Genomic DNA, 15611 nt, shown 5'->3' with positions numbered 1-15611 from the left:
TTCCCAAATAGACAAGTTCCATATTCGATAGTACTGATTATGCATCGTTCTGTGTGCACTTAAGATCAGAGCTGAAAATATGAGGCGAACTCACCACATACTCCCTCCGTTCCTAAATATAAGTCTTTCTAGAGGTTCCATTGGTGGACTAGACTTATATTTATGAACGGAGGGTAGACAGTTATATTTGCTATGTAACTGTACTACGCACGTCGAATTCTTTTTTTGCATTTAGTATACACTTGTAAGTGTTTCATTGCATACCTGAATGTTATGTGCAGTTATAAACTTATAATCTAGACCAGCTGAATTACACACTTTTTATATATATAAATATTCCTACTATGTAAGATTCACAAGTACAGAAGTCTGTGCTAATCAATGTCTACATACAAGGGGAAAGAAGAAAATGAAACGAAGATGGAATACAATATATCACCAAAATTTAGTATGCTATTCTACAGCGCTCTAGCACGGAGGTACACAACTGGTCAATCTTGATTTGCAAGAGACTTCTTGACACGATCATTTGGAATCAGCTTCTGTGGAGCTCTGCACGGAGTGAGGAGAACGGAGGGTTTCATGCGTTTGACATGCCTTCATCGTCTTGCAATGCTCCGCCTCATCGTCTCGTACATTCACAAATACATCGTACAAGTTATCTGCAATGGGATAAGGTAAGCCGTGAGCACTTCATACACATAATCTTTATAAAGAAAGCATTAAATGGGAGAGTTCAATTTTTGTTTATAGGTGCTATATTATCAGCGCAGAGGGTTAAAATCCCAATGGTAGGAGCAGGAGACTCAGCAGATCGAGTAACAATCTGCTGAAATGACTCAACTGTGATTTCATGGGTTTTAATATTATATGTGTTCCAGCAAACGGTGGTAACCAGCACACTTTTCCAATGAACTCATGTCTTTGACCAGACAAATCAGTGAAATTAATTTCCAAAGCTACAGGCAACTTGTTAAGCCCTGACATTCAGAAAAAAATAACTCAGTAAAGATGCCAGGGGGGAGAAAGAACTATACCAACTTTAGGCCTCCTGGAATTTGGAGCTCTTGATGTTTGAAACTCATCTGGGAAACAAGTCATGCAAGCAATAAGCATAGATATTAATGTTAAATACAAAGCATAGAACAAATACAGGTTAAGGTACATTTAGAAAAGAACACAAGTGAAGCAAGGGCCTACCAAACATGTAGAGATCCTCATTCATGTAATAGTTTACAGCCACCTCTGGAGCTGGTAGTTTCTTCAACTCCTCTGAAACAAGAACAAGTAGCTTACATTAGGGAACTGGGAGTGCCACTACAGGAAAGCAAACAAGCTTTCCCAGTGCCCAGGTAGGTAGGCGCCAAAACTATGATCTGAGCAAAGAGCAATCAATGGTTTGTATGATTTAAGCTTTCCATATTTTGGTAGGTGTTAGGAATGGAGGAATACTGAACAGAAGGTTGTTCACTTCAAATCAAACATGGGAAACAAGAGGTAACCAACTTGACTATATAAGCTAATACTCTGCACTCAATAGGCAGGGTGTTATAATTTCATAAAATCCTAGATACAGAACTTGCAAAACTGGAGGAATACTTAGCGCACTAAAGTTGCCTTACCTCCATTGAGCTTAAGGAACTTGTCATAAGTTGAGTATGCATGCCTCTCAACACATTCAGAGAAGTGGTCTGCACAAAGATAACCGAGTCGCAACCAGCCTTATCATCACAAAAACAGAGTGATACAAAAGAAACATGTAATTCACGAGTAGAAGTAATATGTGTACCCACATGCCATTCTTGGGCTCAGCATGTACATGGCGACAGTGACGAAGTAGTAAAAAAAGGCACTAAACCGCGCAAGAAAGCGATCAATCCATACAGAGTTGCCACCCAACGCCTGACATGAACCGGGAGAAGGAAGAAAGTAAGACAATATACAATAACATAACCCAGCAGAAAACTATATATCTAGAGCTCAGGCTAAGGGCTCGGAAGAAAACAGGGTATAATCAGAATTCATTTTGACATAAAAACATTGACTAAACAGACAGGCTTTGCACACACTTCCATGATTAAGAGGTGATGGAACTCATTCATGCTTTCGGCAAAGTGCACTTTGATGTTGTCAGCTCTTCTGGACCATCCAAAGGTCTCGTACAAATGAAGCACCGATATAAACGCTGCTCAACAATCAATCAGTCAGTCAACAAAAACAGTGACTAAACTTGCGTGCCAGGATCATACATAAATCACACACATATGGTGTGGAGGCAAAATTAAGTGACCTGCGTGCGATTGAGAGATGCGTGAGACAGAGACCCTCACCGAAATAGGGCACCCTGGCGATGGTCTCGAGCACGAAGAACCTGGCGTAGTCGCGGTCGCGGTACAGAATATCGAGTATCAGGATGACGGTGTCCTGCGGTGCGGACACATGAAAACGTTCAGGCCGAGAGTGAAGTCTGAGCCCGAACCCGCCGGGAATCTGGGATGGAGTCGCTCACTGTGAGGAATATGTTGAAGGACTGCTCGAGCCTGATGACCCAGTCGCCGTCCTCGCCGGCGAGGGTGAGCTCCTCGTCGAACCCCCCCTCTTCCTCCGGAGGGGGTGTGGCGGCCGCCTCCCTGACGGCGAAGGAGTCCTCGACGGCGGCCACCTCGGCCTCCTGCTGCTCCTTGTCCTGCCTCGTCCTCGCCGTCGCCTCCGCGCGGATCCTCCTCCCCCTCCTGCGCGGCACGAAGTCAGCAAAGCCGTACGGCGAGGATGGAGATGATGGGGGATCGAGTCGAGCGGGTTACCCGGAGGCGAGAACGGCCGGGCCGAGGCGGAGGCGGATGCGGCGCGCGCGGGGAGGGAGCGGCGGGAGGAAGGCGCGCCCGGCGGCGGTGGCGGCGGGGCTGCGGGCGAGCGCGGCCCGGAGTGGCGCCGCGGAGGCGGCCATGGCGGTGCGGGGAGGAGGCGATATTTTTCCCGGGGTACGGGGGATGTGGCAGCGTGTGGGAGGGGCACGGCGGCGAGGGTGGGGTGGTGATGCGCACCCGGAGTGGTGGGTATATTCGCGGGGGCGCACCGCGCGTGGGCTGTTTTGTCGTCGGGAGCGCGACGGCCGCGGAAACGACGGCGCGCGGCGGCAGGTGTCAGCCGGGCGGACGGAGGAGGCGAAGCGAGTGCGATGCGATGGGGTGCGCGTGGGCAGTGGATTGGGAGCCTAGTGCCGTGCCGTGCCGACTGTGACCTCGACCTCGATGGTTGATCGCTAGCGCCGTGCCGTCCGTGTCGCCGGTGCCGAACGAGAGGTGGAGCGCGCTACGGATTCATCAGTCAACTCGACCATCTGTACGGTTGTGGGAAGGGATCACAACGATCAGGCAACCGCAGCATCCAAACCACATATAAATATCGCACGGATAAGTGATACTCCATACTATACTTGTCAAAAATCAACCAGATGGTTTCCTCGCTAACGCTACAAAATTATCCACCACTGGATAAGGCCGACAATATATTTTTTTCCTTGGCAAAGGATTAGCAGTGACTGGCTCATCGACTGTCAGTCCATGTATATAAACCTACAACTTCTTAGCATCTTTGCCCTCTATTATCAGGCACATCATCTATTATCGGAGTCATCTGCAGCCAGCCGCAGCCGATGCCGGTGCCGGCTGAGAGCCACCGCCGACGTTAGCAGAGGCGGCGTTATTCGAAAGGGCCTCGGCGCCCTGGCCCTTGTTGGCTGAGGCCGATGCATCCTTGCCCGGGAGTTGAGGGGCGTCGGAGCTCTTGGAGGCGTGCCGGTTGCTCCTGAACCGGGTTCTCAGCTTGCTGAAGGGTCGCCAGTGCCACCTGTTCTGCGACTTTATTTGGCCCATCAGCTTCTGCTGCTCCCTCCGGACGATCCTCCGGGCGTACCAGGCTCCGCCGCGCCACCCCAGGGCATACCTGAAAGTCACACAAGGTTGGCAGGTTTCATTGGTCAGGTTCGCAAGATGATAGCACTGGTAGTTGAGGGTTTGTGTCAGAATGGATTCTAAGATTCGCAAGTTTAGCGTTGGTGTCAGAATGGATCCTAAGATTCGTGGCAGATACCAGGGCCACTTATGTGCAGCACTTGCTTATGATTGATTCAGAGGAACTGAGGCGTGACACGGTGAAGCTATCTCGTTCGTACATGCCCCCGTGATGCATATAGTTGGAGGAGGGTGTTCAGCTAAATAAATTGCAACATCAGAGCTACTACTACACTTTTGCCTTTATTCATATCCAGGTGGTGCCAAGTTGGAGACCAGATGTGATATTAAACACTCCCTCCGTTCACTATTTCTAAGATGGTTTGGGTATTTTAATATGGACCACATACAGACTGAAATGAGTGACCAAACACACTAAAACTTTGTCTATAAATATTTGATTCAGAAAAAAGTTAGAACATCTTATAATAGTGGACCGAGGGGGTATATTCTTTGCGCAAAATTAAAACTAAACTCAAAAGCAATCAATTAATAAATAACCCAAAGTAAATAGCCTTTGTGCAACACTCACTCTTAATTGTTTATAGATGAACTCGGATATAACAGGTACTTTAGCACTTTAGCAGGGATTTGGATTATGGAGTTCCTTTGGAACATATACAGAAGATGACAGCAAAATTATGTCGTTTGTGCATGTCCCAGTAATGTGTATAGTTGGAGTAGGGTGTTCAGCTAAATATGTGGCAGCATGAGGGCTACACTAAGTTGGAGCAGGATAAAAGAAACCAGACGTGATATTAAAAACTATCTCTGCAGAAAATGAAAACTAAACTCAAAAGCAACCAAGAAAATAACCCAGAAGTAAATAGGCCATAGATTTTATGATTGATTGAGAGCTGAGGCATGTGATTAGCATTGACTGCATTAATATGAAAATACAGAGCATATATAAGCTTGACTAGGCCATTGAAACGTTATGTATGTAGAGAGCAAGTAACATATGCCTGGTGCTACCGATAGAAATAGTTTTGGAACATAGTAAATTGGTATATATATTAAGAACAGCAGGAACATACCCAACAACCGTAGTTGTCAATGCAGTGGCTATACAAGCTGAAGTGCTAATATTATAGGAGGTAACAATCTTTTTGATCTCATCATGTTCAACTTTGTGGGTGTCCCTCAACTGTTCAGAAAATAAAAGAGAAGATATATATCAAAGATTGTCCAGAGTATATATTCAGTAAAAATAACAAATACATATTGAAGGTACATCAGGCAGCCGATCCACCGTCTCAAATGAAATGGGAAACGAAAGCAGATGCTTCTAACTCTATGAAAGTTGTGACTATCGGAGTGTAAAACTCCACTGTTATAAACCCACTAGCTCATCATGAACATTAAATATCATCACCTCAAATAGGAAAAAGAGATGAAACAAACAACAAATCACATGTTAATCTCGTCATCAGAAAATATGAAAGCATGTTGCACTGAAATGACAAAGTAACACATATGCACACAGGTTCTAATTGTCTCATGCCGAGCCTACCCTGGAGCAATCTTGAACTTTTGTCAAGGGTCTAACTGCCTATTAGCAGTTCTATAAGTCATGCACAGGGAAATGCAGATTAAAAAAGGAGAAGGGTGTAACATATTCACAAAACAAATAACCATGACATTAACAGACTATGTCCTGAATTGCTTACAGATTGCTCAATCGAATGAAGCCTCTTGTCGATCTTTGTTTGCTGCATATGACGAATAGAATAACCTATAACAAAAAGCGTATCAGAAACTGTAAATCATCCAAACAGGGAATTACCAATTAACTTAAGAAACAGTACATATGTACTCCCTCCGTCTCAAAATAACTGTCTCAAGCTTAGTACAACTTTGCACTAGAGCTAGTATAAAGTTGAGACAGTTATTTTGGGACGGAGGGAGTACAGCATAACAACATATGCTCCTGCCACTTGGCATGCATTACACACATGAACGAAAACAGCAGATAAAGAGGACTCCCTTTGTTAATTGTAGAACACGAAAGGGGATCTGTCAGCTCAAAAGGCAAGTAATCTGGCTTCAAATTAAGCACACATATTGGAATTACTTAACATTTAGTCAGGTGAGGGGCGAAAGTAGTTGCACATCTCAACTAAACCAAAGACCACTGAAGAATCTAACATTATAACTGAAATAATTACTACTGTGCTAGTGTGCAGCGATTGGGGTAAAAAAAAACTAATCGATTAGATTGTATTAACATGGTGCACTTGCATTCAGCAATCAGCACCAATGGGGCTTTCTGAAACAAAATTGCTCTGGTGCAGCTGTGGTTCCAATTGAGGTGTGCCCTACAGTCAGTCTCACATAAGCCAAACAAAGTAATTAGGGTTCAGCAGCAAGCAGCTGCACAACTGCATTACTCCCTGTGTGGCTACCTTCAGATACAGCGGCGATTGAAAACAAAAAGGCAATCAATCGAACGAGTCAGCGACACGATCTGAACCCGAAGACAGCATACGGACTGCGGGGGAGGAGCAGGGGATGGAACAGAGGGCGTACCGGCCCAGGCCGTGAGGACGGAGGCGATGGAGGTGCCGACGGTGAAGACGACGCGGTGGCTCTCGAACACTTCCTGCACGCATCGGGGGCTCAAAACCAGATCGCAAGAGGCGGGTCGGGGGCATCAAGGATGGGGTGGGGCGGGGCGGGGGCGGAGCTTACCTTGGTGGAGAAGAAGGTGTCGCGGACGGCGGCCCAGGAGTTGGTCGCCCGCCGCCGGACGTTGGGCAGCGACAGCACCGCGCGGCCCGCGCCGGCCAGCCGCCGAGCCGCCATCTCGGTGTCCTCCGCTCGCTCGGTGGGGGCTTTTTTTCCTGGAGGATTTCGTTCGGGGGGGGCAGCGGGGTTTGGGGGCGAGGAAGGAAAGTTGGGCGCGATTCCGGCTCCTTGGGCGCGCGACCAACTTGCAAAGGAAGAAACGGAACGGGCAGAAATAGGCAGCGGCTAGGCTACGGACGGGGGAGCGTCGGAGTGCAACGCGGCGGCGGTACCGGACACCGAACCGGAATCCTTTTCTTTGTCCACTGCCGCCTATTGGCTACCTTTTTTTTCCTTGCTACTCTCTCCGTTCCTAAATATAAGTCTTTTTAGAGTTTTTATTAATAGGGAACTGCATACGGATATATATAGACATATTTTAAAGTATAGATTAACTCATCACTTAGTGGAATCTCTTAAAAGACTTATATTTAGAAACGGAGGAAGTAGTACACATGCACGTGCAACCCACGTCTCGACTGAAAGCATAATATCATCATTGTTTTTGCTCTGGATAAAAATAAAGGTCTCCACTAAAAACTGAATTTACCAACTTATTGTAGTTATCATCGAGTTATCTACGAACAACCGTATTGAAAAGCTTCACCATATGTACAATGCCACGACAAATATATACTTGCCTAACCCGTAATTTATGTTGTTGTCTAAAATTCTGCAATGCATCCTTTTATGTTTCGTATTATGTAGACTGGAACTTATCGGTGATCATTAAGGGCAACCAAAAAAGAAAAAGATAAAAATTCAAAGTATGCATTGAAAATATAAGGAAGCGAGCCCTTGGTCTACAACCAGGGGGTTACTCAAAGCATTAGCAGTAGTTTCTTTACAGGATTAAGAAAACATCAAGATATGAAATCAACATCAATTCTGCCCTCATCTGTAGAGCATTCGACATCGGCCTACTTGGTCATACCATTCACTATTCAACTATAAATAAGCACAACTGCAGAAATTACATAAGAAATAAGGCTGCAAAAGTAAAAAAAACATATATTTTACTTCCGTGTGGGAGGTTGAAGATGGGATGCAGAAGAGGAGGGAGGAGATCCGACGGCTACGCGTGTCTAAATCGGATGGATCTAGGCTGACCGGCCGAAAAGATTGGGCCGGAGCGCCGGCGCAGAGCCCTGCCCAAAAAGGCAAGACAGGCAAGGCTCTATTTCTGCACGCACAGAAAATGATCTAACCTAGTCGCATATATTTTGATAACAACTCATAAATTAACCAAATGAAATTGGTGCGAACAAGGTTGGATTTCATATAAAAATGCTGGATTTTCATATAAGCATTAACGAAATTCATTACATCTACATTAACTAAGCGATGTTGGTCCGACTTTGGGCGTATAATTAATACTAATCTAAATGGACGCCCGCGGATCCCTTTGTCTTCCTTATGTCCGGCAGCCCGATCAGCGGACTGTCGGGAGCCCCGAAAGCATATGCTTCAATGCAAACAATGACTCACCTTTCGACTGCTCATCGTAGTGGAACCCCGGACTGATGCTTCAACAGGAGGGGAAAAGGGGTGCCTCCGCTTCCACAGAGCCCATGTGGGGTTGACGATGGTCCTTGCAACTGAAGAAAACGGGCAAGACACCAGATGTGTACGCCAGCGCCGCCTCAGTGGTGGCCTTCATGAGACCCAAGTGGCGGCAACGTCCCGTGTTGTACTTCTCCTCAATGATGGCGGCGGACGCAGAGGCGCTCGCCACCGACTCGTCGCTCTCCATGCACCCAGTTTCTGTCTCTGCCCGCATGGCACGTCCACATGCACGGGAGGCGCGGTCGCACACACGGGGGGCGCAGTTGCTGTCGTGCTCCCAGTCGTGCCGGCATGTAGCAACTCGCCACTCCTCTTCGAGCTGGCCTGGAGCAACGAGTTGCTGAGCCACACGCCGACTTCGGGTGGCAACTGTCTCCGTTGGGCTAGGCGAGGGAGATGTAGGAGCGATCTGCCTCGCTTGTATCCGATAGACTCGACAAACCACCCAACCAACTTGTATGCTAGAGAACTTCTGTTCAGAAGCCATAAAAAATGGAGAAAATGGTTTAGGGGTGAGATTCTCGCCGGTCGTTTGGGCTTATTTAAATAGAGAGCGGACCGACCTTGCGTTTAATGTTGGTCCACTCAAGAACGGACGTATGGCCGGAGTAGGTTTCTCGGCTTTCATGTGGGTTTAATGAAGACGTTTGAATGCAACAAGGAGCCGTGTTCAGCCAGGCGTGTAGCGGGCGGCGTCCACGGGCGGGCCATTTCAATGACGGAGACAGTGAGAGGTCGCGTCTGCCTTCATTTGCTTTCAACGTGGAACGACGCGCTTTACAACGACATGAATGCGGGCAGCTGACATCGGGCGAGAAGCGTGCATCGAAGGGGAGAGGGGTTTTTGGTGGGTGAGGATGGTCAGAAGCGGGCTTGAGATCGGTCCGGACTCCCGCAAACCTATCACACGTTTGTCTTCACTTTGCAGATGAAAAGACGTCTGGACCGATGAACAACCATGTTGGGTTTAAACAATGTGGTCCGAAAGGATGTGAAATTCACGGGTCGAGCAAAATGTTCAACTCGGTCGTAGGCACGGGGACACGGTCCGAAAGAATCTTGGCGATAAGTTGTTATACCCTAACACTATGGTCGCTGCTGATAGGGAAAGAATCAGATTCCAAATGTTTTGTAAATGAGGATCATATCTCAATTTACTTCAAAAAAGACACAAAATACGAAATTTAGCCATGCGTGGACTTGGAATTGAACAATGTGATGGACGATCTCTGCCAAGGTAGTACACCCTTCGGTCTTTTTTAGTTTGCATATTAGCTTTGTTTGAATACTCATACGTTTTATGATGTGTACATGTTTAGAAAAACAATAATGTCTATTTTCAAAATGGTCATTGCTACGAATCAACCGGATGATTTCTTTCGGTTGGGCAGCCGTTTGATCCAACCCTTCGGAGTCGTTGGATCGATCAACGCGAACACGTCCTTCTCACATCGCAGCCAACCACCGCGTCGCCTGAGCAAGCAACATCACATGCTCGCAGCAGGACTCGCGCCGGCGATGCTAAACTACACCCCCACTCCTGCGCACGATCTGGCCGTCGGTGGAGCTCCATTGCAGCACCGTCCGCTGCACCGCAGCTCCAAGCCGCCAGTGAAGCTTCATTGCAGCCGCGGTGGACCTCCATTGCAACACCGTCTGTTGCACCCAGTTCCGGGCCGCTGGTGAAGCTTCATTGCAGCCGTCGATGAAGCTCCATTGCAGCACCGTCTGCTGCACCGCAGCTCTGGGCCACCGGTGAAGCTTCATTGCAGCCACAATGAGCCTCCATTGCAGCACCCTCTGCTGCATCGCAGCTCCGGGCCGCCGATGAAACTTCATTGCAGCCGCCACGCGTTGCCTTGGAGCCCTGGGTCGCCCAACGAGCGCTCCACTACAGCAACACCGGTGAGCACCCCACACCCAGCGTCCACGACGGCTTGCAACGGCTCGTCGTCTTCCCTAGTTGGCCACTGCAACACACGAGAAAGTTTCGATTTTCACCGATGAAAATGGGCAGCAAAGATGTAGACGGAGAGCATCGATTGGGGGGTTTACTATCGCAAAGGTAGGGGAGAGGTTGGGGTCAACGACCGAGTTGCTGCTTTGTATGGCTGGAGCGTCTCGCATGCGGATAAGGATAGGGTGGAGCAAGCGGTCTGCAGGTCCCCACCGGGACGGGTGTCATGCATTAGAGGAGGCTTACAACCCGCCCAAATCAGTCGTCTGATTTTAATCTATTTCCTTTCAAAATAAGTGGATAGAGATTTTTTTTATGTCAAACAAGAAATCTAATTATTCCAAAACCTAAAGTAGTAGTACCGGATAAAGACCGTTGTACTGTAGTACTTCCTCTATCTCAGTTTATAAGTCTGGCACGCGTATCTAGGTCGTTAATTTGATTAATTTAATAATAAGCATATATTACAAAAAATATATCATTAAAAACTTTAGATGTTCTATTTTCTAATGATATAATTTTTATATTAAATAATAGATTTTATATAAGTCAAATTGACGATCTCGGTAAACGTGCGTGCCTTCTAAACTGTGACGGAGGTAGTACATATAGACGCTATGCGCTTTTTGCGATCAACTCAGTCTGTTAGTATATCCTGACTGAAAGAACAAAATTAAGATCCACTATAAATACAGTTCCTGGTAAAAAAAATCATAATTTAGATCAACTATAATACATAGAAAGCTATGATTGAAAACAAAAAATTGCATATCCAAGGTTAGCGCTATATATCTAAATAAAAGTAAAACGAAAACCAAGCACTAAACTACTACTATGTGTTTGTATTGGTGCCGCTGACAGTCGTAGCACGAAAACACGGGGATGGACCCCCTCCGATCTTGGCCTTGCAGACAAGCACCGTGTCCAGGCACCCGTTTATGTAGCAGCCTCCGCCGCCGGGAGTCCGCACCGCCACGTCCACCACCGCCTGCCCCCTCTCCAGCTCGCTGGCCAGCCGGTCCCGGAGGAAGTGGGGCACCTCCACGTTCATGCCCCACGCCTTGGTAGCGGCCTCTCGCACCTTTGTTCTCTGCACGCAGAGCCCCGGCATGGTGCCCTTGGCGAGCAGTGCATCCCCGTATGTCACGATCGCCGACGAGCCGACGCCGCCGACGCACTCATTGGTCATCTGGTTGTGGGTGCTGTCGATGTGCACGGTGATGCCGAACACCGGGCTGAGCGCCTGCCGGTCGCTATGGAGATCCAAGCCGTCGACGCTGGTGATGGTCACAGTGTACTTGGTGTCACAGGGCCTCGTGGTTTCCCACACAATGGAAAACACAAAACCTGCCATTATAACTATCGCCATTGCGATCATGCAAAACTTGAAGCACCTGCTTTCTTCGGCCATGGTGTCGAGGGACAACGGCGAGAGCTTGATCGATTTGCGGTGTTTGGTAAGTCGTTGGGGAACTATATACTATATATATAGTGTTGGAGAGGAAGGCCTTTGTTCTGCGTTACGGGGAAGAGAAGGGCTCGGAGCGTGCTCTAGCCGGACACAGCTTTCCGTGTCTGAATCGTTTGGCGGCGCACAGTTGACAACAAATCCCAATCGCAACGGGGTTATCTAGCTACCTTAATTAGGGGCTCGCGGGCAGGAGGCAAGCAGGTATTGCGGTGACAAGACTTTTCTGCTCCTCGCATGATTACATATGTACGCTTAAAAAAAAGTGAAGAAACAATCAAGCGATGTATAAGAGATTAAGAGACATATATATGATAATCCCTAAGCTGTGAAAAACAACAGATTAGCTAACAATAAGATCATCTACAACCAGACCTCTCATACCTACCTCAAACATCCGGATAGACTGTTCAGTCATAAAAAAACGATCCAACCGGACCACTCAAACGGACCTTAAACGTCCCGGCTGACAGGAACCTCTCGTATCTAGTCTAAATACAGGACGCTCGGGCACGCCCGCCACGTCGGCCTGGTAATGGGGCACATGCGGACTCGCCCGAAAACCCGATGTTTCGACGGTCGTCTCAACTGTCGCCGCGGTGCGAACGCGGCGTGACGCCACTCCGGCTCACCGCCCGAGGCCATAGCCGGCTATTTAAGGAGTGAGGCTTATGTGGGTTGCCAGGTCGCTCTGTGTGTCCTGAATGGACGTGTTATAACGATTTTCGTCTAATTTTCCGTTAATCAACCGAGCAATTCTTTTCTTAATTAATTAATGAGATGAGGCAAAGCTTTTGCCTACATTTCAAAAAAAAAAACATTTGTGGCAGCTGTTTGTTCGGGACAGTTCATTTACAATGAGGGCCAGGCAATACTAATTACATGTCTAATCTAAGTATATATATTTTTGTAATACAAGTATAAGCTATGAAAATGTTGGTTCTCATGTTTTAGAAAGATCGTGTTTCAAGACAAATGTTGCATAAGACCAAAATAAGCTTTATTAATAAATCCTATAAAATGAATCAGCAAAACAGAAAGCGCGAATACGTCCAACACACACATAACGACTTTACTATACACACAGATAGTTGCTAGTAATAATTACTTGAATATGTACATAAAATACACATGTGCCTGCGACTATATAGAGATGCACTCAAGCCATGAGGCCGGCAACTGCAAGCAAAACGGCGAGACCGAACCCCGTCACCTTCACATTGGTGGCAGCGGAAGCAGGTGTCGCCGGGGGAGCGTTGCTTGCACTTGGGCCGCTGGCCGGGGCGGGTGACGTAGAGGTGACAATAATCTTAACCTTCATACCGCCCGCGCAATGACCAGGGAAACCGCAGATGAAGTAGCGGGTGCTGTTGTTGGAGAGGGTGACGATAACATTCCCAGAGGTATAGGTGGCGAGGGGGCTGGCGGTGTTGCAGGAGTCGTAGTCTGCTTTGCTGACTTGGAGGAGGTTGTGCGCCTGAGGGGAGTACTTGAACATGATCTGGTCGTCGATATGGAAGTTCCTGGAGGACGCCCATGCGTCGTAGTTGGTGCCGAGGTCCCAAGCTCCGCCGGGCTCGCCGACGTTGTAGATCGCCGCGGACGCGGTGCTTATGACGACGGCCATCGCAGCCAGGGCGAGAAGACTGGTTCTTGTGGCAGCCATTGCGGTTGGAACTGCAAGGAGAGCTAGCAAAGTGGATTTGTATAGCAAGTGCTGGTGTATTGATCCTTGAGTGGAGATTGTGTTTGCTTCCCTAGGTGGCTGTGTCGGGTCCTATATATATACTCCTGGGTGGGTTGGAGAAACGTGTGCGGTTGGTGGACGCGGAGAATGGATTTTGGACTTTGAATGCTGGAGAAATTTATATTTAGAAACGAAGAAAGTAGATGAAAACACAAGCAAGCTAGGCATGTGGCTGGTACGTATTTGGTCATAATAGACCGATCATGTGAAGACCGGGCTGTAATGTTGGCCTGCTGACCTTTTCACGCATTCCACGTAGACTATCACGATCCACGTACCTTCTGATGTAGATCCAAGTGTCGAAAGCATTTTTTTATCTATGGACTCAACGTATTAATAATTAAGGCCCTAAATTTTTGTTCTTGGAATGATTTAGTTATATGTACTAATGCAATATCAAGTACAAATGATACATTTAATGACTATAATGTTATACCATATACCTAATTTAATACTACCTCCATCCGGGTTTATTGATCCCCTTCGTATTTTATGCACAACTTTGACAGTAGATTTGACTAACAAATTAGAAGTTGTATGTCACAAAATTTTAATTGTTGGATTCATATTTGAAAGAAGTTTCCATTCATATTATTTTTAGGGTATGTGACTTATATTTTATTAGTTAAATCAAAGTTCAAAGTTTAACCCAAACTACCAGGAGGACTAATATACCAGGACGGAGGTAGTAAGAGCCAAACTAGTCATTATTACTACTCTATTACTCCCTCCGGTCCTGTTTAGTGAAGTGAAAGCATTTTGACAAACTTATAGAAACACATTATCAACATTCATAATATAAAATCAATATCAGTAGAATCATTATGGATGTAATTTAACATTATAAATATTTGGTATTGTAGATATTAATATTTTATAATATAAACTTGGTAAAACTTTGAAAAGTTTGACTTGACAAAATTCTTACACACGGATTAAAAAGAATCGAAGGAAGTACATAGAAAATTAAGGACCCTACTATTTCGGAGGCCGCGGTGCAGCCAGCACTAATTTTGTGTGTGCACAGGTGCACGGTACGGGCCGGAGGCCTCTTGCGCGCCTTTATTTGAATTGCGGACACAAGGACCGCAAACTATAATACAATCTTTTTAATAAGAAATATATATAGGTTTTCCTATATAGATACCTTTTACGATGATTTCAAATTGTGCACTAAATTGAATAGCACAATGAATATTTTCAAATCCATGTGTTTGCTTTTAAAATAACATGTTAAAGTATCTCATAAAGAAATTTTACACGTGCCTAAAACCCATCTATGCATGCATGGGAAATTGTTTTCAGATTTTTTTATCACTTCAAAGTTTATTTAAAAATAAATAAAGAATAGGTTCACGGAGGATATAGAGCCCGAGATCCAAAATAAATTTCTTTTATTGACCCAAGATAAATATGACCTTTCATTTTAGATAAAAATTACTTGATTGCAGGCTGAAAGCTCCATTTTACCAGTTTTAAATGTGCTGATTGTATGTGGTATGAACGCTTTAATTCTGGATTTTGATGCTCGACTTTCGAGCGATACATAGCGTTTGCTTTCTAAGTTGATAGTTGTGACTTGTTTTGTTGGAACAATGTTGTAAATTTTTTGTGACACTAGAGCTATAATTTAATTAGGTGTTACATGCAACTCATGTAGTAGAAAGCTGGAACTTAGACCCGAGAAAATGATCAAACAATAGTAAAAAAGGTAGTCCTTGTAACCATGATGTATCTAGGTTTTCGTTGAACAATCACCGAAGGAGAGGTCACTATGTGAATGAATTACTCAAAGTGGTGAAATATTAGTTACAAGTTTGCGTGTGAGAAGAGATATTCTATCGATCATTATTTTCTACATAGCTCACCATCCATGCCAAATGGTACGAGCGATATTACAGCCAAGACATAGTGGATATTCGTAAACTTTAATCCAATTTAATAATACATCATGCAATATTATTTCGCTCGATAATGTTATTTTACAATCCAGGAGGTTGCACTGTGGGTCAATTGTACGGCTCAACTTGCGAGCTCAAAGCTCCATTTTACCAACTGTAAACGTGTTTTTTT

General features: G+C 45.9%; 3 protein-coding genes across 3 annotated transcripts; all 3 read right to left on the bottom strand.

Annotated features, from left to right (window-relative positions):
* Window positions 1-297: 297 nt before the first annotated feature.
* LOC123428440 (ubiquinol oxidase 4, chloroplastic/chromoplastic) lies at window positions 298-3009 on the bottom strand. Its single transcript, XM_045112652.1, has 9 exons — window positions 2805-3009; window positions 2510-2732; window positions 2331-2424; window positions 2070-2185; window positions 1794-1902; window positions 1623-1691; window positions 1201-1272; window positions 1038-1085; window positions 298-662 (listed from the first exon to the last, which is right to left on the bottom strand). The coding sequence occupies exons 1-9, from the start codon at window positions 2945-2947 to the stop codon at window positions 526-528; spliced, it is 1011 nt and encodes a 336-aa protein (XP_044968587.1). The 5' UTR covers window positions 2948-3009; the 3' UTR covers window positions 298-525.
* A 394-nt stretch (window positions 3010-3403) lies between these two features.
* LOC123428441 lies at window positions 3404-6937 on the bottom strand. The gene is made up of 5 exons (XM_045112653.1): window positions 6705-6937; window positions 6543-6615; window positions 5684-5748; window positions 5051-5160; window positions 3404-3945 (listed from the first exon to the last, which is right to left on the bottom strand). The coding sequence occupies exons 1-5, from the start codon at window positions 6816-6818 to the stop codon at window positions 3633-3635; spliced, it is 675 nt and encodes a 224-aa protein (XP_044968588.1). The 5' UTR covers window positions 6819-6937; the 3' UTR covers window positions 3404-3632.
* Window positions 6938-12882: 5945 nt separating this feature from the next.
* LOC123431260 (mavicyanin-like) lies at window positions 12883-13541 on the bottom strand. Its single transcript, XM_045115085.1, has one exon. It carries the CDS (start codon window positions 13455-13457, stop codon window positions 12951-12953), a length of 507 nt encoding a protein of 168 aa, XP_044971020.1. The 5' UTR covers window positions 13458-13541; the 3' UTR covers window positions 12883-12950.
* Between the last annotated feature and the right edge of the window lie 2070 nt (window positions 13542-15611).

This window comes from Hordeum vulgare, chromosome 2H, assembly GCF_904849725.1.
Source record: "Hordeum vulgare subsp. vulgare chromosome 2H, MorexV3_pseudomolecules_assembly, whole genome shotgun sequence".
In the NCBI taxonomy this organism is placed as follows: Eukaryota; Viridiplantae; Streptophyta; class Magnoliopsida; order Poales; family Poaceae; genus Hordeum; species Hordeum vulgare.
This window is presented reverse-complemented; position numbering and strand designations above follow the sequence as displayed.